This window comes from Corythoichthys intestinalis, chromosome 2, assembly GCF_030265065.1.
Source record: "Corythoichthys intestinalis isolate RoL2023-P3 chromosome 2, ASM3026506v1, whole genome shotgun sequence".
NCBI classification, from domain to species: Eukaryota; Metazoa; Chordata; class Actinopteri; order Syngnathiformes; family Syngnathidae; genus Corythoichthys; species Corythoichthys intestinalis.
Window position 1 is genome coordinate 76,793,015 of NC_080396.1, and position 25,879 is coordinate 76,818,893.

Here is a 25,879-nt window from a genome sequence, read left to right on the forward strand (position 1 = left end):
ACCAGGAGGAAAGTGTGAGACAACGTTCAGGCCACAGCAGGTGAACTGTTAATTTCATTGCTCCATATGCTACATATGGTAGGCTACCTACATACTGGGGCCACAGTCAGCTGTTCTTGTCACTGCGGAGAAAAAGTTACATATTCATCTGCTTGATGTGTGATGGCACGGTGTGGATTCTCTGTTAAGCTTGTTCGGACAGAATATTAATTTAAAACTATCCACTCGCGGGGGCCTGCGCTTGTCAGTGACGTTCCTTATTCTCGCTATATGATTATACAACTTTAACATTTGTTAATAATACGCTCTGTGTGTAGTATAATCCATCACTTTTCCTTTTTAAATGGGCATTTATAAGCGAACGCAAGAAGTAACAACGGGAACATTTTTAAACAGGCATTTCACGGGAGAGCATTTCGACTCTTCAGCCAATCATATAGCGAGAGGATAGTGAGGGGACCGCGCGCAGCTCTTAAGTGTCTCTGTCACGTGACTGTCGTAGCCGGTAACGCGCTCAGCCAAATGGACACACAAGTACGGAAGGTGAATTATGCCAAACAAAGGGTCACCACAATGTCATTATCATCATTTTAAAAATTTAAGTGACGGGTAAAAATAGATTATGACCGGATTTTTATGACCCTGTCAGTCAAAATGACAGACAACGAAAAAGTCGAGCGCAACCTCTGTTCCCTAGGTGCCAATGTCTCAGATATGCACCCAGTAACTCGATATAAATTTCACATTCAATCCAAAATACCCGATTTCCTGTTGGGTTTGGAATATAGGTGTGAAGAGACTTTGTGGAGCAGTGTTGCACAAGGTATCGACTCCCCATATTTCATCGCTCTACATTGAAAAAACCCTCATAGGAGCAACCTTTTTGAAAATTTCAAGGGGGCACCACTGAGCCATTTTGCTACATTTTTTCACAAGGTTGCAAAATTATCAAAATTTACGCCAAGCCGCATGCATGTGCAAATTTTGGTGAGTTTTCAAGCATATTTCAAATTGGCCATTTTCATTTGCCATGAAAAAAATGATAAACCTTTGCATTACAATAGGGCTCTCATGCCAGTTGGTGCTCGTGCCCAAAATATACATAAAAAAACAGCTATACATTTTTTTCAAAGAAAATACCACAAGAATAACCAGGAGCTGTAACATTACTTACGTGAAAACCATTACAAAGAACATTTTAATGTTTGGATTTGGACCTCCGGGTATCTTCAAGTGCAGATCCTGAGGTTCTCCTGGCACCTAGTGACAGAGAAAAATTAATAAAAATGTAAATAAGTGGGCACAAAGACACCACATTTGCATGTTAAAAGCATTCAATGAGCAAAAGAAAAGCCTTCTGTGCCTCAAAAAAGCTACTCAACTCATTACAAAGAATGCTGGAATAGCAGTATTCCCCTAAACAAAGGATTCTGCTGAAGCTATCTCTTTAATAATTAATCCCCTGCTTACATGGACTGAGACTTTGACTGTATATTGTGTAAGGGAAGATGCTCTCACCAGCTTTCGGGTTTGACAGACGTTCGGGTCGCTGCAACGTGCAGAAATAGCCATTTTGGCATCCGTGTCTCCAACTGCTTCAAGGGTTAGAAATTGTAATGAAACACATTAGTTGGAGTGATTCTCCTGTGTAGTACTTTGTTGATGATATTACTGTAATACAGAGGTGGGTAGTAATGTGTTGCGTTCACTCTGTTACAGCTACTTGAGGATAGTTTTGAGAATAATGTACTTTTACCACACCAAACCTTTACTAGATTTGTGAAGAATATTAATCTGCTACTTTGGGGTACACGTGTCTTGACATTCTTCTTCTTTATCCTACATATTGTGTACCAGCTCTACACCCTCGTCAGGGTCCTCGAGGGTGCATGCGAGTTTGCCCAACCAGTTTACATGTGTTTGGTGGAATTGAAGAAGGCGTTCGACCATGTGCAGACTCTGCATCGGTCCATAATGGGGCGGCCGTGGCGCAGTTGGTATCTGGACCAAAGGGTCAGTGGTTCGATTCCCGGCTATGACTGCCCACTGTTGAAGTGCCCTTGGGCAAGGCACTGAACCCTGATTTGCATGGCAGCAGCCCCATTGCTGTGTGAATGTGTGCGTGAATGGGTAAATGTGTGCTACTGTAAAGCGCTTTGGGCATGGTGACCATGCAGATAAATGCGCTATATAAGTACTGTCCATTTACCAGTGGTGAAGAAGGAGTTGAGCTGAAAGGCGAAGCTCTCGATTTACCAGTTGATCTACGTTCCTATCCACACCTATGGTCACGAGCTTTGCGTCGTGATCGAAAGAACAAGATCTCAGATACATGCGGCCTCCGCAGGGTGTCTCCCTTAGAGATAGGGTGTCTTCTGGGAGGAACTATTTGTCGAGCCGCTACTCCTCCGCGTTGAGAGAAGCCAGTCGAGGTGGCCCGGGCACCTGGTTTGGAAGCCTCCTGGATGCTTCCCTGGAGAGGTGATTTGGGCTTGTCCCACCGGCTGAGGGCCCCGGGGACAACCCAGGACACACTACAGAGACTATGTTTCTCGGCTGTCCTAGGATCGCCAGCTAAAGCTGCTGCCCCCGTGACTCGACCCCAGATTAAGCGGTAGATGATGGATGGATTTATGGATATCCTACATATTAAGTTTGATTTTTTTGCGAAAGTGAATCTAGCAGTTTAAAATAAACATTTTCTGATGTAATATGTTTTTGTTTAACATCATCAAAAAATGGAAAAAAAAAAACTTTATGGGGTGTGCAGTGTTGATTTTAGTTACAAAATATTATTTTCCTCACAAAAAAATAAATATTACTTGGCCAGCAAGCAGGACTGGACTGGCCCTCGCAGTTGGTGCAACTCGGACATCACGCAACAGCACACAGGTCAGAGCGGTGGCAGAACGTCCACCATTCATCATCTCATGAGAACCTAACATGCTCGAATTTCGCCTCTTTTTTGGGGATTAGAAATACATTCACACACCTAGGAGAAAAAAATCCCTCTTTAAGAGGGTCCTACAAAAAGGAGGCGCAACTGAGCTGTGCAGCCACGCCCTTATTCAAAACCAAAATGAATATTCTAATTGGGCCAATTCGACTAAGTGTGCCGAATTCCGTGGCTCTATAAGATGCCTAAGCCCCTGAAGAAATCTACTTACTTTTAATGGCAAACAAAGTGTCATCACGGCAACAGAGTCATGTGGACATGGGCCTTAAAATGTAGTATTAGAAAATTGCCATGACCAACCTGAAAAGAACTGGACATGCACAAGTAAAATGAGTGACTTTCTGTTGCCAGAAGTTGGCGCTGTGAATGACCCCAGAAGGGCCCTTCAGGGTACAACTCTTACCAAGCACGGGAAGTTTGTCGCAGATATGTTGTATGTCTGCCAATTTATGACTCTTAAAAATTTGTGGCTAGACAAAATCGTAACTGTAATTTTCACGTTCCTGTTTGGAAGCTTTTGCTTCAACTAAACCTCAGAATTTTTCATTGGGTACCTGAACACATTTCGTAAGGCTCCCCTGATGCAGGTTTGAGGTCAGTTGATTTTTTTTCTCTTGGAGGAAGAGCCTGTCTAGTAAACAAGGGTGTTTCCTGTTCCCAGCAGAGGGGGCCAGGCCTAATGGGTAATATTTCAATGCAGTCGTGTTCAGCCTGGGTTACCTCTCATATGTGCCAGATATGAAAGACTGAACCATGTATCAGGGAGTTATTAGTTATTTACTGAATTTGGCGTGTCGCTAAAAAAGGCCGACTTTTGCACCCAGCCCAGGTCAGGCCCGTGAATGAAAACTTTTTGATAACTTAAGATCTCATGTGTCTCATGAGCAGTCTCACCAATTCTGAGGAGTATCCAACAACCTCCCAAGGTGCCAATGTCTCAGATATGCACCCTGTACCTCGATATAAATTTCACATTCAATCCAAAATACCCGATTTCCTGTTGGGTTTGACACATGGGTGCAAGAGACTTTTTGGAGCAGTTTTGCAGAAGGTATTGACGACCCAAATTTCATCGCTCTACGTTGAAAAAAACCTAATAGTAGAGGCCTTTTCGAAAAATTCAATTCAAATTTACACCAACCCGCATGTAGGTGCAAATTTTGGGGAGTTTTCGAGTATATTAAAATTTCCAAATTGGCCATTTTCATTTGCCATGAAAAATAATCCTCCATCCATCCATCCATCCATCCATCCATCCATCCATCCATCCATCCATCCATCCATCCATCCATCCATCCATCCATTATCTTCCGCTTAGTCCAGAGTCGGGTCGCGGGGGCAGCAGTTTTAGCAGGGAAGCCCAGACTTCCGTCTCCCCAGCCACTTCAGCCAGCTCCTCCGGCGGGATTCCAAGGCGTTCCCAGGTCAACCGAGCGACATAGTCTTTCCAGCGTGTCCTGAGTCGACCCCAAGGCCTCCCGCTGGTAGGACATGCCTAAAACACTTCTCCAGGGAGGCGTCGAGGAGGCATCCGAACCAGATGCCCGAGCCACCTCAACTGGCTCTTCTCAACGCGGAGGAGTAGCGGCTTGACACCAAGCCCCTCCCGGATGACCGGGCTTCTCACCCTATCTCTAAGGGAGAGGCCGGACACCCTGCGGAGGAAACTCATTTCGGCCGCTTGTATCCGAGATCTTGTTCTTTCGGTCTCGACCCACAGCTCGTGACCATAGGTGAGGGTAGGAACGCAGATCGACCGGTAAATCGAGAGCTTTGCCTTTTGGCTCAGCTTCTTCTTCACCACAACGGACCGGTGCAGAGTCCGCATCACTGCAGACGCTGCACCGATCCACCTGTCAATCTCCCGCTCCCTCCTACCCTCACTCGTGAACATGACCCCAAGATACTTGAACTCCTCCACTTGGGGCAGGATCTCATCCCTGACCCGGAGAGGGCATGCCAACCTTTTCCGGCTGAGGACCATGGTCTCGGATTTGGAGGTGCTGATCTTCATCCCAACCGCTTCATACTCGGCTGCGAACCGCCCCAGTGAGAGTTGGAGGTCACGGCTTGATGAAGCCAACAGCACTACGTCATCTGCAAAAAGCAGAGATGCAATGCTGAGACCACCAAACCGGACACCCTCAACGCTTCGGCTGCGCCTAGAAATTCTGTCCATAAAAATTATGAACAGAATCGGTGACAAAGGGCAGCCTTGGCGGAGCCCAATCCTCACCGGGAACGAATTCGACTTACTGCCGGCAATGCGGACCAGACTCTGACACCGGTCGTACAGGGACCGAACAGCCCTTACCAAGGGGCTCGGTACCCCGTACTCCTGGAGCACCCTCCACAGGACTCCCTTAGGCACACGGTCGAACACCTTCTCCAAATCCACAAAACACATGTAGACTGGTTGGGCGAACTCCCATGCACCCTCGAGGACCCTGCCGAGGGTGTAGAGCTGGTCCACTGTTCCACGGCCGGGACAAAAACCACACTGCTCCTCCTGAATCCGAGATTCGACTTCCCGACGGACCCTCCTCTCCAGCACCCCTGAATAGACTTTACCGGGGAGGCTGAGGAGTGTGATCCCTCTATAATTGGAACACACCCTCCGGTCCCCCTTTTTTAAAAAGGGGGACCACCACCCCGGTCTGCCAATCCAGAGGCACTGTCCCGATGTACACGCGATGTTGTAGAGGCGTGTCAGCCATGACAGCCCCACAACATCTAGAGCCTTTAGGAACTCTGGGCGGATCTCATCGACCCCCGGGGCCTTGCCACCAAGGAGCTTTCCAACAACCTCAGTGACTTCAACCCCAGAGATTGGAGAGCCCACCTCAGAGTCCCAGACTCTGCTCCCTCCAAGGGAGACGTGTCGGTGGGATTGAGGAGGTCTTCGAAGTATTCTCCCCACCGACTCACGACGTCCCGGGTCGAGGTCAGCAGTACCCCATCTTCACTATACACAGTGTTAATGGTGCACTGCATTCCTCTCCTCGGACGCCGGATGGTGGACCAGAATTTCCTCGAAGCCGTCCGGAAGTCGTTTATAATAATCCTTTGCATTACAATAGGGCTCTCGTGCCAATTGGTGCTTGGGCAACTAATAAAAGTCCAAGAAAATAATTGTACTACCAGAGTGCATGTGCCAGTGCGGTAGTTGGATGGCCTTCTTGAGGAAACAGTGTTCTGGGTGGTAAAGCCGGACGGTTTGATGGACGATGTGAGGTAATGGCTCCACGGTCACCTCGCAGATGGCTATTGGATCACCGTTTTCTGCTTCGAATAAAATCTGTTGAAAGAAGGTCAAGTCCAGTAAGTTGTGTCACAGTTTTTTCTATTCACTCAAGACAGCTCAAGACTCGACTGACGCCGTAGTAGAGTCAGTCACAACAAACAACACTTCTGATAATGGCTCCCAGCATCATAGTTTGTATTTGTGACTAAATATCACCGTCCAGTGTATTTCTTGTGCTAAATGAGTTGCTAAAATGTTTAAACAGAGTTTGGCTAGTTGTATGTTTATTTTGCATATCTATTTTGATTGTGAATTTGTGAATGCCAGTTCTCTTTGCATTGTTGTTTAACTGTGAGAATAGGGCCTCATTAATACAGACTGAAGCACTTTTCTTTTTGTGAACATTATTTTTTGAGAGATATGAATATTATTTTGTTTTATTTTACTGTATGATACTTATGGAGTTGCTGAAGCTTATGCCAATAAACGGGGCAATCAGCTACGAATCTGAAAGCCTGTGTCCACTCTCCTTTCTCTCTGTCTAACACTCCATTGAGCAATAAAGGAAAACTTCGGCATTAGTCAAGGGACAAAACACACTCGTTGGCTTGATCCCTAATTAATTTAAAATTCACCATTAACACCTTGTGGGGTATTTAAATCATTACTTTACATAATTACAGAGTGACACGTTTTTCTTTTGGTTTTTTTTCAGAGTGACACTGTGAAGTACAACAGCGTGGCCCTGAGACGTCCACCCTCAGCGACGTCAAGAACAATGGCGACCTACTAGTTAGAATAATTTTACAAATATTATTGAAACGAAAATATTAAGAAGGGTTTTAGTATCAAATGATTATAACTTGTACAAATATTTATCTTTTAAGAACAACATGTCTTTCTATCTGTAGATCCCTTTAATTGTCGTTAATAGGACCCTGAGTACTCAGTTCCTATAGCTACAGGCCTCGCGAGTAGTTAGGCACCATCCTTTGCCTAGGAAGTCGTTTTCGCACACAAGTAGGGCGCCTGATCGTCGTTTTCACACATGAGCAGGGCGCCTGATACCAACTGCTGTGACGTTGTCGTCTGTACCCGTGACACATTATTTGGCCGTCTCACTCACCTGTGGAAAAATGAAATGGCAAAAAAGGAAAATCGTGGAGGATACAGCAGTAAACTGCATGTTTAAACTAATGATTATTTCTTTTCTTGTCAGTGTTATTGACTTCCTGTAGATATTGGGTCAGTTTTTGTCCATATGGGGAGATTTTGAGGTAATTTCTTGTTGATTTGGGGGCGTTCGGGTTCACTTTTTGTACACATCAGGTCACTTCCTCTTGATTTTGAGGAATTTTGGGTTCACTTCCTGTTGGTGTCATTCAGGTTCATTTCCTGTTCATTTTGGAGTCACTTCCTTTTGATATTGGGGCATTTCAGGTTCATTCTTTGTTCATATTGCGTCATTTCCTTTTCATACAGGGGGATTTCGGGTTCATTTCCAATACATTTTAGGTCACTTCCTATTAATTTTGAGGCATTTCAGGGTCACTTCCTGTTGATTTGGGGGCATTTCAGGGTCATTTTCTGTTCATGTTGGGTAACTTCCTGTTGACTTTGGGGTGTCTTGGGCTTCCTATAGTTATCGGGTCACTTCCTTTTGATATAGGGGGATTTTGAGGTCACATCTTGTTAATTTGGGGGCATTCGGGTTCACTTCCTATGAGGTCACTTCCAGTTGATTTCGAGGCATTTCGGGTTCACTTTCTGTTCATTATTCATATTTACATTTTGGGCTCACTTCCTGTAGATATCCAGGTCACTTTGTTTTGATTTTGAGGCATTTCAGAGTCATTTCCTGGTCATATTGGGTCACTTCCTGTTGATTTTAGGGTCTCTCGGACTTCCTGTAGGTATTGGGTCACTTCTTGTTGATATGGGGGAATTTCGAGGTAACTTCCTGTTGATATGGGGGGACTTCGGGGTCACTTCCTTTTGATTTGGAGGCATTTTGTGTTCATTTCCTGTACATATTAGGTCACTTCCTATTGATTTTGAGGCATTCAAGGGTCATTTAATGTAGCTATTGGGTTGCTTGATTTGGGGGCATTTTAGAGTCACTTCCTGTTCATCCTGGGTCACTTCCTGTAGATTTGGGGGTGCCTTGGGCTTCCTGTAGGTATTGGGTCACTTCCTGTTTATATGAAAGGGATTTAAAGGTCACTTCGTGTTTATTTAGGGGCATCTGGGTTCACTTCCTGTACATATTAGGTCACGTCCTATTGATTTTGAGGCAATTCCGGTTCAATGCCTGTTGAATTTTGAGGCAGTCTAGGGTCACTTCCTGTAGATATCAGGTCTCTTCCAGTTGAGTTTGGTGCATTTCAGTTTCACTTCCTGTTCATATTGGGTCACTTCCTGTTGCCTTTTGGGTGCTTTGGGCTTCCTGTAGGTATTGAGTCACTTCCTGTTGATATGGGGGCATATCGGATTCATTTCCTGTACAGATTAGGTCACTGCCTATTAGGCCTGAACGATATATCGTTTAAACATCGCCATCGCGATGTGCGCATGCGCAATAGTCCCATCGCAAGGACGTGCGATAGTTTTTTCATTTCATTTTTTTAAATCCACAAACGTTTGTTTTGAGGAAGGAGCGCGAAGGAGAGCGCACAGCTCTCTCATTCCCTCCAGCTCGCAGTCATCGGCTCCTCCCCCTCCCCTGCTACAGCGGAGTGGAGGGAGGAGGGGCCGAACAGCAGAGCGGAGGGAGGAGGGGCCGTTTTCAAAGTGAAAGCAAGCAACACGTTGAATAGGGAAGACTGTCTCCAAAAGGAGTTTTGGAAGTATTTTGGCTATCGACAAGAATATAAGGAACAAAAAACAGCCCTGTTGACAGTGCCTCGCCATGGTTGCCTCAACAAGAAGTAATCCGTCGAACATGTGGGACCATTTAAAACGCAGGTATCTATGCATTCCTGCTACGAGCTTCCCATCAGAGGCTTTTTAGTACAGGTGGGAACATTGTTACGTGCCAACGTTGTTGTCTCAAGCCTGCAATGGTGGATTAACTAGTAGTCTTGGCCAAAAACCTATGAGACCCAGTTGAGAATTGCTGAGCAAGGAAGGTGGACGATATGCAGACAAATACATAACACAGCTGCAGGAATGTCTTTTCTTCTTTTTATTCAAGTGACAGCTATCAGGAAGGCAGGAAATTTGGGAGTTAAAATGGTTCTGTTATTCATCAGTTATTTGCTGTTATTCAGTTCAATTATTTACAAGTTCAATTGAGTTTCTGTTTCTTTTATATTTAAATTAATTGTAAATCGTATTTTTCAAATAACTATAGTACAGCTGCACATAAAGTTTTGATACTTAATATTTTTAAAATATTTTTACAACTTTGTTGCAGTTTTGCAGTTTTATATTGTTATATTTTGTGTAAACAACTCAGGGGACTAATGCACTTGCACTTTTATTTGACAGATTTAATATTTAAGTTCAAATATGTTGACAACTTTATTGTTTTACTGAGGTTTTTATTTATTGTTATAGTTTGTGAACAACTCTTATTTGTCATATTTAATATTTTTGTTCAACTATGTTTACAACTTTGTTGTTATTTTACAGAAGTTTTTATTTATTGTTATATTTTGTCAAAAACTTAGGGGACGAATGCACCTGCTCTTTTATTTGTCATTTAATGTATTTGCTGCTGTTGAAGTGTCAAATATTGTGTTCAATAAATTATCTATTTTGTGCAGACATTGCTTCCTGGATCCCTTCATAATAATACAGCAATCTTAATCATTCACAAATGAAACGGTATTATATGAATACACTGTGGTCACGGTGTGTCATGCAAAGTATTTCCAAACAGCTATTCAAGTCATCTAGTGAAAATTTCTTTAAAAAAAAAAAAAAATTATATATATATATATATATACATATATATATATATATATATATATATATATATATATATATATATATATATATATATATATGTATATATATATATATATATTTTTTTTTTTTTTCGTTTTTTTTTTACTATCGCAATATAATATCGCAATATATTGCACACCTCAAAAAAATCGCAACAATATTTCGGGTTCAATGCTTGTTGATTTTGAGGCACTCTAGGATCACTTCCTGTAGATATCTGGTCTCTTCCAGTTTATTTTGGTGCATTTCAGGTTCACTTCCTGTTCATATTGGGTAACTTCCTGTTGATATGTGGGGCATTTCGGGTACGCTTTCTGTACATATGAGGTCACTTCCTATTGATTTTGAGGCACTCCAGGGTCACTTAATGTAGATATAAAGTCTCTTCCAGTTGATTTTGGGGCATTTTGTGGTTATTTCCTGTTCATATTGGGTCACTTCTTGTTGATATGGGGAGACTTCGGGGTCACTTCCTGTTGATTTTGGAGCATTTTGGAATCACTTGCTGTACATATTAGGTCACGTCCTATTGATTTTGAGGCATTTTTGGGGCATTCCTAGTCATGTTGAGTCACTTCCTGTTGATTTTGGAGTATCTCGAGCTTTCTGTAGGTATTGGGTCACTTCCTGTTGATATGGAGGGATTTCAGTGCAACTTCCTGTTGATTTGGAGGCATTCGGGTTCACGTCCTGTACATATTAGATCACTTCCTATTGTTTTGAGGCATTAAGGGTTCAGTTCCTGTTGATTCTGAGGCACTCTAGGGTCACTTCCTAAAGATATTGGGTCTCTTCCAGTTGATTTTGTGCCATTTCAGGGTCACTTTTTGTTGATTTTTCGGGCATTTCTGGGAAATTTACTGTTCACATTCCGTAATTTCCTGTTGAATTTGGGGTGTTTTGGGCTTCCTGTATAAATTGGGTCATTTCTTGTTGATATTCGGGGACTTCGGGTTCACTTCCTGTTCATTTTGGGGGGTCTTGGCCTTCCTATAGTTATTGGATCGCTTCCTATTGTTATGGGGGGGTTTTCGAGGTCATTCATTCATTTTCCGAGCCGCTTATCCTCATGAGGGTGACAGGGGGGCTGGAGCCTATCCCAGATAACTATGTGTAGTAAGCGGGGTACACCCTGAATCAGTTACCAGAGTACAAGGAGACGAAGAACCATTCGCACACACACACTTTAGAGTGTTCAATCAGCCTACAATGCAAGTTTTTGGGATTTGGGAAGAAACCGGAGTACCAGAAGAAAACCCAGGCAAGCACGGGGAGAACATGCAAACTCCACACAGGAAGGCAGGAGTTTGGGATTGAACGTTTGATCTCAGGACTGTGAGGCTGACGGGCGAACCACTCTGCCACCGTGCCGCTGGTTTTGCTTTTGAGGCATTTTGGGCTCACTTCCTGTTGATTTTGATTTACTCTAGGGTCTCTTCCAGTTAATTATGGGGCATTTCAGGTTGACTTCCTGTTCATATTGAGTCACTTCCTGTTGATATGGAGGGGATTTCGGGGTCACTTTCTGTTGATTTTTGAGGAACTCTAGAATCACTTCCTGTATATATCGGGTCACTTTCATTTGATTTTGGGGCATTTCAGTTTTACTTCCTATTGATTTTGAGGCACTCCAAGGGTTACTTCCAGTACATATCAGGTCCAGTTGATTTTAGGGCATTTATAGGTCACTTTTTGTCAATTTTAGGGGCATTTCAGGGTCATTTCCTGTTCATATTGGGTCATCTTCTGATGAATTTGGGGTGTCTTGGACTTACTTTGTAGATATTAGGTCACTTTCTGTTGATGTGGAGGGGACGTCAGTTCCTATTGATTTTGAGGCGTTTCTGGCTCACTTCCTGTTGATTTTGAAGCACTCTAGGGTTTATTCCGGTTAATTATGGGGCATTTCAGGTTCATTTCCTGTTTATATTGGGTCACTTCCTGCTGATATAGGGGGACCTCCTGTTGATTTAGAAGCATTCCGGTTCACTTCTTGGGCATATTAAGTCACTTCCTATTGATCTTAGGCATATCGGGCCACTTCCTGTTGATTTTGAGGCACTCCCGGGTCGTTTTCTGTAGATATTGGGTCTCTTCCAGTTGATTTTGGGGCATTTCAGGGTCACTTCCTGTCGATTTTGAGGTGTCTTGGAATTCCTGTAGATATCAGGTCACGTCCTGTTGATTTTGAACTCGAGGTTCTACATGTGCGAAGAAAGCAAATGACGTCATCAGCCCCCAAAAGTTTATGGGAACTGTTTTCTAAAGTGCCTGAAGTTGAACTCTTGGCCGAAAATCCTGAGTCCGCCCTGTCAGTCAGTCAGTCCAAGACCGAGTCTGGAGAATAGTCTCAGTGGAATATTAATTTTGTTGAACGTCTCACGAGACCGGCTTAAAATCGTGCTCATGCCTAATGAGAACGGAGAGAGGATTAAAAAGAACCTCCTATGAAATCTCATGTAGCAGAAATAATTTCTGCTGACAGAAGCAATACGATGCGGCGGCAGAGTAAATTACATCACAAGAAGATTAAAAAATAGCCCATGGTCTTATCTTGAGTTCATCTAAAAAGAACAGTACTGTATTGACATTGTTTCTTCCTCCTCTCATCTTCTTACGTATTATTAACGGTGTGTGAAATGGGAAAGTAACTTCAGCCGTACTTAGCGTCCATGCTTCATTTAACTAGATTAGCCTGACGTGTCAAACTGTCCTCCTTTTAGAGGCACTTTAATGCTGAAGCTTGACATTTCCAGTCGGAGATTTAAAAAACATGTAAAAAGTTCAATAAGATAAACAAGATAAATGTGATTTCGAGCGTATAATTTCGCTCGACACCCTCACTTGTCTGACTAGTGTAACTTTTGAAAGAGTTGGCACTTCAAAGCGGCGGGAAAAGACGAGGAGGAGGCGGACCGAGGGGATGCTCAATAAGTTCAGTCTGGGAAATCAGATAGGAGGGAAACATCATCAGGGGTGTCAAATATACGGCCAGTGGGCCGGAAGCGGAGTTGTTCAGCCTGACAGGAACGTTGTAAGTGGCGGCTGGCTTTTGGGCTGGTTAACGAGGGGACCGGACGGTCCGGGGGAAATTTGCGGTTCTGTGAATGTGCGTAACGTGAAAAATGGCCGCGAATGCAGCGGTTCCAAAGTAAGCACGACAAACTTTCTTTAAAGAAAATATTATTAATTTACGTTTGATCACGAACAGACATGTAGAAAAGTTCTCCTCAGACACATCCCGCCATGTTAGCTACACACAAACACTGCACGCCGCTCTCTCACTGATAACATATTTGCCGTGTCGTTAAGCATTAATTTATGCCATTTTCGTGTTGCAAATGTATGTTTATGATGTAACTTGTTTATTCAGCTCCTTTGAATAACATTCAGAGCTTTGGGACTAAAAAATTATGAGGGTGCAAAATTTGAGAGAACACCGGCAAGACGTGCTGAGGCAATAGTAACATCGGAATTCAAGCTAAAAAAATTGTGATTGCATGTAGAAAAATGCAAGTTTTGCTTTTTTTTTTTTTTTTTTGTCAAATTAAGATGATTCTGCATGCTTCCCTTAAGTATGAAGTTTCTGATGTGAAACTTGACTGATTTATTAGCTGTTGAAAGCTTGCACAAACTAAAAAAAAAATTAAGTTGCTATTTTGGGCAAAAACTCATATGATATGTTAAATATTGCTATTGATCCTAAAAATATAGGTGATTATCCCTGCATTTGGTGATTTTTGTGCATGTAGCGTAACATTTGAGAATTTTATAGACACGTTTCCGAGGTACTACTGCTTTACTTATTATGTCTGAGAGCAACTTCCGTTTTAGAATTTCTCCATCCCAAAACAACAGTGGAGCTGGAGTAACATTACTCATCAAAATCCCTTAAAAAAGAAAATTTGGAAATACCGCATCCATCTGCCATCATCACGACAGGGGAGGACAACGTGTTTATGAAGGCAGACGTGGAACCAAGCTCATGCCACCACAAAGACCGGGTGTTTTTGTGGCCATGTTGCCGCTGTGTTATGGAAGGTATGTTCTTCCTATCACTGCATTTTCATGTGTCCGGTGCTCCAAAAATACTAAGCTAAAATCTTGCGCATGAAACGACTTGTTGTCTTTGATATTGCTATTACGATGATGATTGTAATTATGATGATCTTTAATATTATTTACTACAACTACTGTATCTGCTGCTAGCCTGCTCAGTACATGTAAATGGCACAATTATTTCAACGCACAAATGCAAGTGTTACAAGTTTTTTGTTCGTTTGTTTACAGGTGGAAAAAGCTGTTAGGCACGGGAAGACAATTTGATCATAAGCGGATTGTAAGGGGGGGGGGGGGGGCGAAAAGTGTCATTGCATAAATTTGACTTTCCTATATATATAAAAGTTGTAAAGCAATACAACTGCAACAAATATGAATGAAATTAACAAAAAAATATTCAAAATGGGTCAAAAAAAAATTTCAAACAGATTATGTGACTAGCACCTTTGACGATCATTTGCTTTGCATATAATTTTCCACAAAAAAAAAAAGGAGGAAGGGAGGAAAATTTTATTTTTCAAATGATTTTTTTTCCCTATGATTAAAAATATTTTTTTTGATTGAAGCAACTTTTTTGGGACAGTATGATTTAGACACAAATGCCCTACCCATAATATGGCCCAAAGGCAAAAAGGATTGCTTCAATCAAAGAAAGAAAAAAGAAAAACTTTTTTTCAATGAAAAATTAAGTGTTCAAATGCAATTTTTTCTATCTCAAATATTTTTTTGCATTCAAAAACGTTTTCTATGATTGAAATTTTTCTTTTTTTGATTGAAGTGATTTTTCATTTTGAAAATATATATTTTTTGAAGCAACTTATTTTTGATTGAATAATAAAGACATAAAAGTCCTCACCGAAATGTGGCCCAAACACAAAGCAACATTACTTCAATCAAAAAAGTTGCTTTAATCAAAAAAAATAAATAAATAAATAAAATTCTATCAAAGAAAAATAGCTTTCACATGCATTTTTTTGAGTTTCTAATTCATTTTTGCTTTCAAACACTTTTTTTTTTTTTTTTTTTTAATTGAAGCAACTTTTTTTTTGATTGAATAATAAAGACACAAATCTACCACCGTATGGCTCCGCCCAGGGGATACAATTTTCAGACTGGGCTAAATACATTGGCACGACACCGGGGGGCGTACCATATTCAATGGATGACGATCTTGGCGAAAAGTATTGCCTAAGCAGCCTGATTTAGAATTCCCCTCACGAATGATAGCGAAAAAAAAAAAAAAAAAAAAACGCTCATTGTCAACTTATTATAAATGTTCTTGTATGTTAATTTTATTGCTGACACTGTGTTTTGGGGTCATTAACATGTTGTGCCCCTCCTGCCCCAAAAGTCAAACTCCGCCTATGAATTTGATGTGCCTCACATCAACACTTACTGTGCATTGATGGACATACAGTGCCTTGCAAAAGTATTCGGCCCCCTTGAATCTTGCAACCTTTCACCACATTTCAGGCTTCAAACATAAAGATATGAAATTAAATTTTTTTGTCAAGAATCAACAACAAGTGGGACACAATCGTGAAGTGGAACAACATTTATTGGATAATTTAAACTTTTTTAACAAATAAAAAACTGAAAAGTGGGGCGTGCAATATTATTCGGCCCCTTTACTTTCAGTGCAGCAAACTCACTCCAGAAGTTCAGTGAGGATCTCTGAATGATCCAATGTTGTCCTAAATGACCGATGATGATAAATAGAATCCAAATGTGTGTAATCAAGTCTCCGTATTAATGCACCTGCTCTGTGATAGTCTCAGGGTTCTGTTTAAAGTGCAGAGAGCATTATGAAAACCAAGGAACACACCAGGCAGATCTGAGATACTGTTGTGGAGAAGTTTAAAGCCAGATTTGGACACAAAAAGATTTCCCAAGCTTTAAACATCTCAAGGAGCACTGTGCAAGCCATCATATTGAAATGGAAGGAGCATCAGACCACTGCAAATCTACCAAGACCCGGCCGTCCTTCCAAACATTCTTCTCAAACAAGGAGAAAACTGATCAGAGATGCAGCCAAGAGGCCCATGATCACTCTGGATGAACTGCAGAGATCTACAGCTGAGGTGGGAGAGTCTGTCCATAGGACAACAATCAGTCGTACAATGCACAAATCTGGCCTTTATGGAAGAGTGGCAAGAAAAAAGCCATTTCTCAAAGATATCCATAAAAAGTCTCGTTTAAAGTTTGCCACAAGCCACCTGGGAGACACACCAAACATGTGGAAGAAGGTGCTCTGGTCAGATGAAACCAAAATTGAACTTTTTGGCCACAATGCAAAACGATATGTTTGGCGTAAAAGCAACACAGCTCATCACCCTGAACACACCATCCCCACTGTCAAACATGCTGGTGGCAGCATCATGGTTTGGGCCTGCTTTTCTTCAGCAGGGACAGGGAAGATGGTTTAAATTGACGGGAAGATGGATGCAGCCAAATACAGGAACCTGTTGGTATCTGCACAAGACCTGAGACTGGGACGGAGATTTATCTTCCAACAGGACAATGATCCAAAACATAAAGCCAAATCTACAATGGAATGGTTCAAAAATAAACGTATCCAGGTGTTAGAATGGCCAAGTCAAAGTCCAGACCTGAATCCAATCGAGAATCTGTGGAAAGAGCTGAAGACTGCTGTTCACAAACACTCTCCATCCAACCTCACTGAGCTCGAGCTGTTTTGCAAGGAAGAATGGGCAAGAATGTCAGTCTCTCGATGTGCAAAACTGATAGAAACATACTCCAAGCGACTTGCAGCTGTAACTGCAGCAAAAGGTGGCGCTACAAAGTATTAACGCAAGGCGGCCGAATAATATTGCACGCCCTACTTTTCAGTTTTTTATTTGTTAAAAAAGTTTAAATTATCCAATAAATGTTGTTCCACTTCACGATTGTGTCCCACTTGTTGTTGATTCTTGACAAAAAATTAAAATTTTATATCTTTATGTTTAAAGCCTGAAATGTGGCGAAAGGTTGCAAGGTTCAAGGGGGCCGAATACTTTTGCAAGGCACTGTACATTGACAATATGTGCGTTCTACAAGGGGGCGGCCGAGAGGTTTGGACAGACGGTGGCTCGCCTCGCGGCGGACCGTCAGCTCAATCCCGAGATCCAACGACGACCTTTTTAACTGCAGCAACTTTAACATGCGCCCATCTGTAGGCCGCTGATGGTCTGCATAATGTCGGGTCAAAGTTTTAGTGAGGCTCTCAAGCCGTTCCGGAGCTCTGCTGTCTGATATCACATTCTCGCATGCTATTTTATGTAGTAATTTTATAAATTTTGATTTATTAACCTGTTTTGCACCAATCGTTTTAAATAAAACAAGACATGGAATCATGTTGTCCAAATGTTTTATTTCGATCAATATCTGCAATAAAAAAACAATGACATACTATTTATGTTTATATGTAGGACATACCTTGTAGTATTTCCTTGTAACAACAAAATCCGTGTCAGCCCTTCTGCACTCGGTAAATGTAATATCATTTGTAATTTCACCTAATTTTGGTCACTCAAGTGGCTGGCGTATCAATCTATACCTCACGTCAACACAGGCTGACAGGTTGTTATAGTTTTGTCCACGAATGATCAACGAAGTGATAAGAACAATCATACAATCTCATCTACGTCTCATCTACATCGTGCTGAATCCATTTTTGGAGATTCCGTGGGTTCCTTTGGCTTGTCAACTTTGTCAACATATTGCTGATTTCCTACCGCAATTCATGTGTTGTTGTTTTTTTTTTTTTTTTAAACCGAAAGTTCAGAGCAGACATTTTCCAAGATGGTGCTGCCCATATTTCGCTCAGGAAACTTATCTATAGCCATTTTAAGTTTATACTGGTATACTTGTATAAAAACAATTTATTGGGATTTTATCAGGCAACGACTTTGATTTTTTTTTTTTTTTATGTCGCTGCTAATGGAAACTCATATACTGTATGCCTAAGGGAGGTGTCTGTTTTGGATTTCGGACGCTAGCGGCTTCGGTTTTGAAAATATTTGAATATTAAGTTTTTGAAAATAGGCCCCGTCAACTGATAGTGAAGTCTATGAGCGGGCTTTAAAAACAACACAGGTAGGAATGGGGTCTGCGCTTTCGTCATCATTTAGACTTGACACGTGTTCAGTGGAAAGGTGAATGACGTGTGGCCTTAGCATGTTTTTTTTTTTTTTGAATGAATAAATAAAAGCTGAAAAATGTCAAGGTGGCTCTTGCGTCCTCCTTCCCTCTGAGGGATCTTTCGAGAAAAAAAGATCTTGAGCACAATATAGGACACAAGCTTTACCTTGATGGTTTTGGCAGCAATGAGATTGGACAGAATCTTCTTGGCCACGTTCAAACTTTTGCTTGGAGGTAGAACGCTCGGTCCCTGTAACGATATGATAAGACACTGAATGCTTATCAAAATGATCATCTGTCAAGCCCGAACGAGAACCAGCGCATCGGATATCTCCCGTTTCCCACCTCAATTCAGAAAGAAAACGCAAATGATTACAGGCTACGGATGAGAGCATGAAGATTTAATAGGACACTTTTTCCTTTAGGCATCAACTATTGAGTGTCAGTAAATGTTTATGCCGGCTACAGCTTCAGCAATGAATAATACCAATTTAAGTGGAATGACATGAGCAGAGGTGGGTAGAGTAGCCAAATATTTTACTTAAGTAAGAGTAGCGTTACTTCAAAATAATATAACTTAAGAAAAAGGAGTCATTGCGAAAGCTGACTAAACAACAAGCAAAAAAGTATTTGGTGAAAAGAATACCCGAGTTACATTGTGAGTAACTGCCTGCAATGTCTGATCTATTTTAATTGGTTATTGGTGGTGGGTAGGACATCCGTTGTGAACACAGAATCAAAACAATAACCACTATAACAGGCTGAGGATTGGCTTCTAATATGGGAAAGTCTCAGCTTAAATATTGAGAACTGCTTTAGAAGTATTTCCAAAAAAACACGTTTCCTCAATGTCTTGAAATATTAGGGGCATTTAATTAGGGCCCAAGCACCAAGAGTGCGAGAGCCCTATTGTAAAGCAAAGGATTTTTTTTCTTATCCCAGGGCAACTGAAAATGGCCTTTGAGGCCTTAACATGCTCGAAAACCCACCAACATTTGCACATACATGCGGCTTGGCGTAAATTTCGATAATTTTGCAACCTTGTGAAAAAGCATAACAAAATGGCTCAGTGGCGGACCCTTGAATTTTTCAAAAAGGCCTCTCCCATGAAATTTGGGGCGTCAATATGTTGTGCAAAACTGCTCCAAAAAGTCTCTTGTACCCATGTTCCAAGCCCAATAGGAAATCGGGTATTTTTGATTGAATGTGAAATTTATATCAAGTTACAGGGTGCATATCTGAGATATTGGTTCCTAGGGAGCTAAGTAGTTGGATCCTCCTCAAAATTGGTGAGAATGTTCATGACATATATGAGATCTTAAGTTTTCAAAATGGTGGGTTTTTATTCACTAACCTGGGTGGGGTTCAATAAAGTACTAATAGCTTCCTGATATAAGGTTCAGTCTTTTTCATATCTGGCATGTATGAGAGGTGTCCCAGCCTGAACACGACTGCATTGAAATATTACCCATTCGGCATGGCACCCCCTGCTGGGAACAGGAAACACCTTTTTTACCAGACAGGCTCCTCCTCCAAGGTATAACAAAATCAATTGACCTCACACCTGCAACAGGGTAGCTCTAAGAGATGTGTTCAGGTGCCTAATGAAAAATATTGAGGTTTCGTTGAAGCAGAGGAGTCCAAACAGGAAAGTGAAAAAGACAGTCGTCATTTTGTCTCGCCACAAATTTTGAACAGTCATAACTTGGCAGATATACAACATATCTGCGCCAAACTTTCTGTGCTTATTAAGAGTCGCACCCTGAAGGGTCCTGTAGGGACATTTGCATCAACTCTGCAATGCCAACTTGTGGAAACAGAAAGTCACTCATTTTACTTATAAATGTCCAGTTGTTTTCAGGTTTGTCATTATAGTTACAAAACCTTTTGTAACACTTCATTTTAAGGCCCATGTCAATATTTCTGTCTGTTGCCATGACCACCCTTTGTTCGCCATTAAAATAAAGTAGATTTCTTCAGGGTCTTATAGAGCCACAACTTTTGGCACACTTGGTAGAATTGGTCATATTAGAAGATTCATTTTGGTTTTAAATACGGGCATGGCTGCACAGTTCAGTCGCCCCTCTTTTTTTGTAGGGCCTTCTTCAAAAGGGGTTTTTCCACCTAGGTGCGTGAATGTATTTTTAATCCCCCCAAAAAAAGAGTTTCGAGCATGCTAGATTCTCATGAGATGGTGAGAGGGGGACGATCAGCTACTACCCTAACCTGCAGGCTTAGTTAATAATTGTACAGAAATTCTTACGTATTAGTCTTCGTCTTATTCTTAGACATTAGTCAAGTACAGCGGTGCCTCGATGTACGTACGCATTGACATGCGATTCTTTCGACATCCCACGTAAAATTCGTCAATTGCCTCGACATATGACGACATGCTCAAAATATGACGATTTATGACAGCGTTGCAATTTCATTGTTTTCTCGCAAGATAGCACCACGGCGGATTTTCTTGTGAGAAAAATCAAACCCGGGTCCCAAGAAGGTGAATTCAGGTGGAGAAAAAAGATGATGCTTCCCATTGAAATTAAGAAGGAAATGACGAAAAAATATGAGCTTGGTGTGCACATCAGTTAACTGGTTCGACAATACGGCCGGAATATGTCTACGATCTCGGCGGTCCTCAAGCCGATGGAAGCCATCCAAATAGCTAAAGCATCCAAGGACTGTTCTTTCTACACGTTGTAGTGCTCGTTTGGTGGAGATGGAACGCGATTAGTGCCAAAATAAAACTGGGAGAGCGGTTGAAGTCCACGCTTTCAAGTCCTAAAATCGTCAAAAACATAGTTAAGGTTAGCTTCATGAGAATCACTAAAAGGGGGTTCGCTACTGCGGTGTCATTTCAAATGGCCAATTCTGTGACTAACATTTTGACAGCACTCGAGGGCCCCTTTATTGGCCCGGGTCCCCACGCAACTGCTTGGCTTGCCTGTTCGCTAGCCCTGCCTCTGACAACCCCGCACATTGCACAAGCTTTCAGTTGGGTGCGGCAACATTGCTAACGGCACAGCAGTCCTAATATGCAATGCCCTGTTTGCGTCCCATATTTCCAAAACTGTAATTATTTGTTGTTTTACCTGGATAGTCATGTTGTGGTCACACAGGAAGCTCTGGTATTTGAGTGGAATATGAACACTCTCCTTGGCACGGAGGTAAACTTTAGGACTTGGAGATCCTTCCTCCATGCGGAATATGTCCTCCTTCAGCAGGCTAGCAATTTTATTAAGTTTCTTAAAGTACTGCCACTCTTCTCTCTTAGTGATGACGCTGAATGGAAAGAACATCAAATATATTTGACATGAATCAAAATTCCCAGCAAAGACTGTTCAAGATCTCGGATTATGTTATTGATGGCAGCTTTGGCATTCAATGCAAAAGCTAGCATCTATAAAATTCTGCAACTTTATTATTATTTCAAATTCCAAACAGACCAAAATTCCCCAATCCCAAATTTTTTTTTTCCACTTGCCCATTAAAGCATTTTTTTTTGACAAAAAAGGTACAATTTCAAAAAATGTATCAGTCCCACTGTTTATGTCCAACTCATATAAATCATACATCAAATTCAGTAATATAAAGGTTATATAGCTCTGCCCAAAACTTTCCTATTTCTTTCCAATGGCCAAAATCGCCCCAATTATTTTCAATGGCACAAAAACTTCTCCATTCACTCCTAATAATTTTCAAAAGACCTCAAAAAATTGACATTGACACACCAAAAAACATACCTCTCTGGGTGTGAATAGTTTTTGACCCAAAAACTTCCCATGAAAGCCTATTGATAGTCAACTGCCCATTCCAATGACGGCCATAAACGCCCATGTCAATCACGCCCATGTAGATCGATGCCAATGACATCAATTCCATTGTAAGGAAAAGTCCTGATATCAACAGGAAGTGATTTCGCAATGTCCCAAATCAACAGGAAGTGACCTCATAGCAACAGAAGGTCACCCCAAATTTTCACAAATAAACAGGGAGTGACCCCGCAACAGCCCTAAATCAACAGGAAGTGACCTTAAATGGCCCTAAATCAAAAGGAAATGACCTGTTATCAAAAGTAAGTTACCCCAAAATGCTCCCAAATCCATTGGAAGTCTTACCTGCCAAAGGTAAGCTACCATTTTAAAGTACAGTCATGTGAAAAAATTAGGGCACCTCATGAAATATTCAGTTCTTTACTAAGAAATGTTCACATATCTGTCTGATCTTATTTTTCTTTATATGTGGAAAAGAAAGTGATCTAATTGCAGGTAAACAACACAAATTAACATTGTTTTACTCATTAAACCAAATAAATCAACAAAAATGCATATTCTAACTGAGGAAGAAGTTAGGGCACCTAATAGCTAGTGTAACCCCCTTTGGCTGAAATAATTACATTGAGACACTTTTTGTAGCCATCTACCAGTCTTTGACATCAGTCTGAAGAAAGTTTGCCCCACTCCTTAACGCAGAATACTGTGAGCTGTGAGATGTTATTAGATTTAGTTTTTTTTTTTTTTTTTTGCATATACAGCCCGTTTCAAGTCACCCCACAGCATCTGAATGGGATTAAGATCAGGGCTTTGACTTGGCCAGGACTCTCCATTTCTTCATTTTCAGACATGGTTTGGTGGATTTACTGGTATGTTTTGGGTCATTGTCATGTTGCAGGGTCCAGTTTTGCTTCAGCTTTAATTTTTTTCACAGATGATCTCACATGTTCCTCATGCACCCCCAGATACATCATATATTTCATGGTGGATTCTATGATGGTGAGCTGGCTAGGTCCTGCTGCAGAAAAGCATCCCCAAACCATAACACTTCCACCTCCATGCTTCACAGTTGGTACGATGTTCTTTTCCTTGAATACAGTATTGGGTTTACACCAAGCATGTCCTTTGTTCTGGTGTCCAAATACTTCAATTTTAGATTCATCTGTCCATAAAACATTATTCCAGAAGTCCTGGTCTTTGTCTACATTCACTCTGGCAAACTTCAGTCTGGCGTTCATGTTCTTCTTGGAGGGCAAAGGTTTCCTCCTTGCACACCACCTATGTAGGTGGAACTTGTGAAGTCTCTTTCTGATTGTAGAGGAATGTACTTTCACATCAACAGTAGCAAAAGCCTTCTGTGATGACATTTTAGGGTTTTTAGAGACTTCTTTTAGCATCTTGTGGTCTTCTCTCGGGGTGAAGTTGCTTGGACGGCCAGACCTAGGCATGTTGGCAGTTGTTTTGAATGTCCTCCACTTGTAGACTATTTTCAGGACAATGGCATGGCTGATTTTATAAACTTTTGAGATCTTTTGAAATTCCTTACCAGACTCATATGCATCTCCAATCTTATGAAGGCCTCAGACAGCTCATTTGATCTCACCATGGTGTTTCCCCTCACTTCAACAGTCAGGGGCACACAAAACTAAATGTGAGGTTTAACACTAGAATTACCATGGGTGTCCCATTTTGGGACAACCTAGGATCATCCCCAAGGGTGTCCCATTTTGGGACAGCCTTATAAGGAGATCCTCCGACAAGCCCATCTCATTTCTACCCCTTGGCCCACCTCCTGGCCCACCCCTTGGCCCACCCCTCGGCCCGCCCACCCCTTGGCCCACCCCTCGGCCCACCCCTTGGCCCTTCAAACGAAGCGATAAGGAGTAGGGGTAAGGGGTAGGGCTTGAAACATCAGCAAGTAAAGAGAAAACAGCCTACTCAAGAAAGTTTTCCCCAAACCTCCTCCTCTGCTAATGGCTCAATTTACGAGCAAAGACAAAGCAGCCAGCGGAGGCCTCAGAATTGTGACACAAATAAAACGCCATACAAAGCAGCCTCACTCTGGAAGGTTTCACCCTTACTTTTGCATTCAAACACATTTTGCTTTCGCTCAAGTGACTTTTGTTTTTGATTGAAACATCAACCCTAAGAATTGGGACACCTCTTTTGCAAGTAAAGAAAAAGCAGCCTACTCAAGAAAGTTTCCCCCCAACCCCCTCCTCTGCTAATGGCTCAATTTACAAGCAAAGACAAAGCAGCCAGCGGAGGCCTCAGAATTGTGACACAAATAAAACTCCATACAAAGCAGCCTCACTCTGGAAGGTTTCGCCCTTACTTTTGCATTCAAACACATTTTGCTTTCGCTCAAGTAACTTTTGTTTCTGATTGAAAATATATACTTTGATTGTAGGAACTTTTTCTTTGGAACTGACTAAGAAATAAACAAATCTACCAACAAATTTATCAACAAACAGTAGGCTTTCAAAGCTGTGATTGATTTCAATAAAATATAAAAACATATTAAAAGCAAAACAAATACAACAATTTCTTTGGCTGTCTTTATTTTGAGGCTACTTTTGCATTCAAACATTTTGCTTTCATTCAAGTGACTTTTGTCACGCAAAGAGAAAAAGCTTCGTCAGCAGCCCCTCACACCCAGTCCCAGTAAAAGAGCCAAGTGTCAAGTTAGAGTTGAATGCTCACAGAACTCTGCAAACGGCAATTGTGTTCACTGCTACAGGTACACCTGTGGCAAATGCAAGAAGGAGCCGGCATTGGAGTGCCAACCCTGCTATGACAGCCCAGACAAAATACGTCAGCACCACCGCTGAGACACCATGTATTTTGCATGATGACTGTAATGAAAAGATAAAGAAATTTAAAAATTCTTGTGTTGGTATCTTTATTTTGCTTTTGATATGTTTTTATATTTTATTAGAATCACTCACAGCTTTGAGGTTGATAAGTTTGTAACTAGATTTGTTTATTTCTTGGTCAAGCCAAAACAAAAAGTTCCTTCAATCAAAATATATATTTTCAATCGAGAAAAAAAAAAGTCACTTGAAAGCAAAGCAAAATGTGTTTGAATGCAAAAGTAAGGGCGAAACCTTTGCAAGTCAGGCTGCTTTTTCTCTACTTGCAATTCCGCTTTTTGTTGTGGAAGGTTGTTGGGGAGAAATTTTCAGCCATTATCAGTGAATGACAATAAACTGCTAAACTTCTGAGGACTTTTTTAACAGTAGTATAATAATTCTAATTCATTCGGATGTATTTGTTTGAATACCCTCTACATGTTAAAAAAACATTTTTGAAAAGATCAGTCAACAATTTGCTGTGGATATACATAGATATTCAGAAATACTACAACTAAGCACACCAAGCAACAGTGGTAACAAGAAAAGCACCTCACATGAAATGGCTGAAAAAAAATATGCAATACTAGTAAATACCACTCTTGGTTCAGAAACAAGCTGTCATTCAGGTTTCATACAATGGTGTAAATATTACATTGAATTTGAAACCAAACTAAACTAAACTTTTCTTGTTACCACTGTTGCTTGGTGTGCTTAGTTGTAGTATTTCTGAATATCTATGTATATCCACAGCAAATTGTTAACTGATCTTTTCAAAAATGTTTTTTAACATGTAGAGGGTATTCAAACAAATACATCCGAATGAATTAGAATTATTATACTACTGTTAAAAAAGTCCTCAGAAGTTTAGCAGTTTATTGTCAAGTAAGAAGTAACAGTGTCT

At 41.3% G+C, this 25,879-nt stretch overlaps 1 protein-coding gene across 9 annotated transcripts in view; it reads right to left on the reverse strand.

Moving 5' to 3' along the window:
* nphp4 (nephronophthisis 4) overlaps positions 1 to 25,879 on the reverse strand; it is a 461,721-nt gene that overhangs the window by 61,135 nt on the left and 374,707 nt on the right. For 7 of the 9 annotated variants that reach the window (XM_057860675.1, XM_057860682.1, XM_057860654.1 and 4 more), the window contains 5 exons: positions 21,443 to 21,632; positions 18,517 to 18,600; positions 6,098 to 6,254; positions 1,519 to 1,595; positions 1,175 to 1,260 (listed from right to left, as the gene is read on the reverse strand). In XM_057860675.1, the coding sequence (XP_057716658.1) occupies positions 1,175 to 1,260; positions 1,519 to 1,595; positions 6,098 to 6,254; positions 18,517 to 18,600; positions 21,443 to 21,632 (594 nt within the window). The remainder of the gene's footprint in view (positions 1 to 1,174; positions 1,261 to 1,518; positions 1,596 to 6,097; positions 6,255 to 18,516; positions 18,601 to 21,442; positions 21,633 to 25,879) is intronic. The other 2 variants (XM_057860662.1, XM_057860688.1) reach the window with 2 other exon arrangements.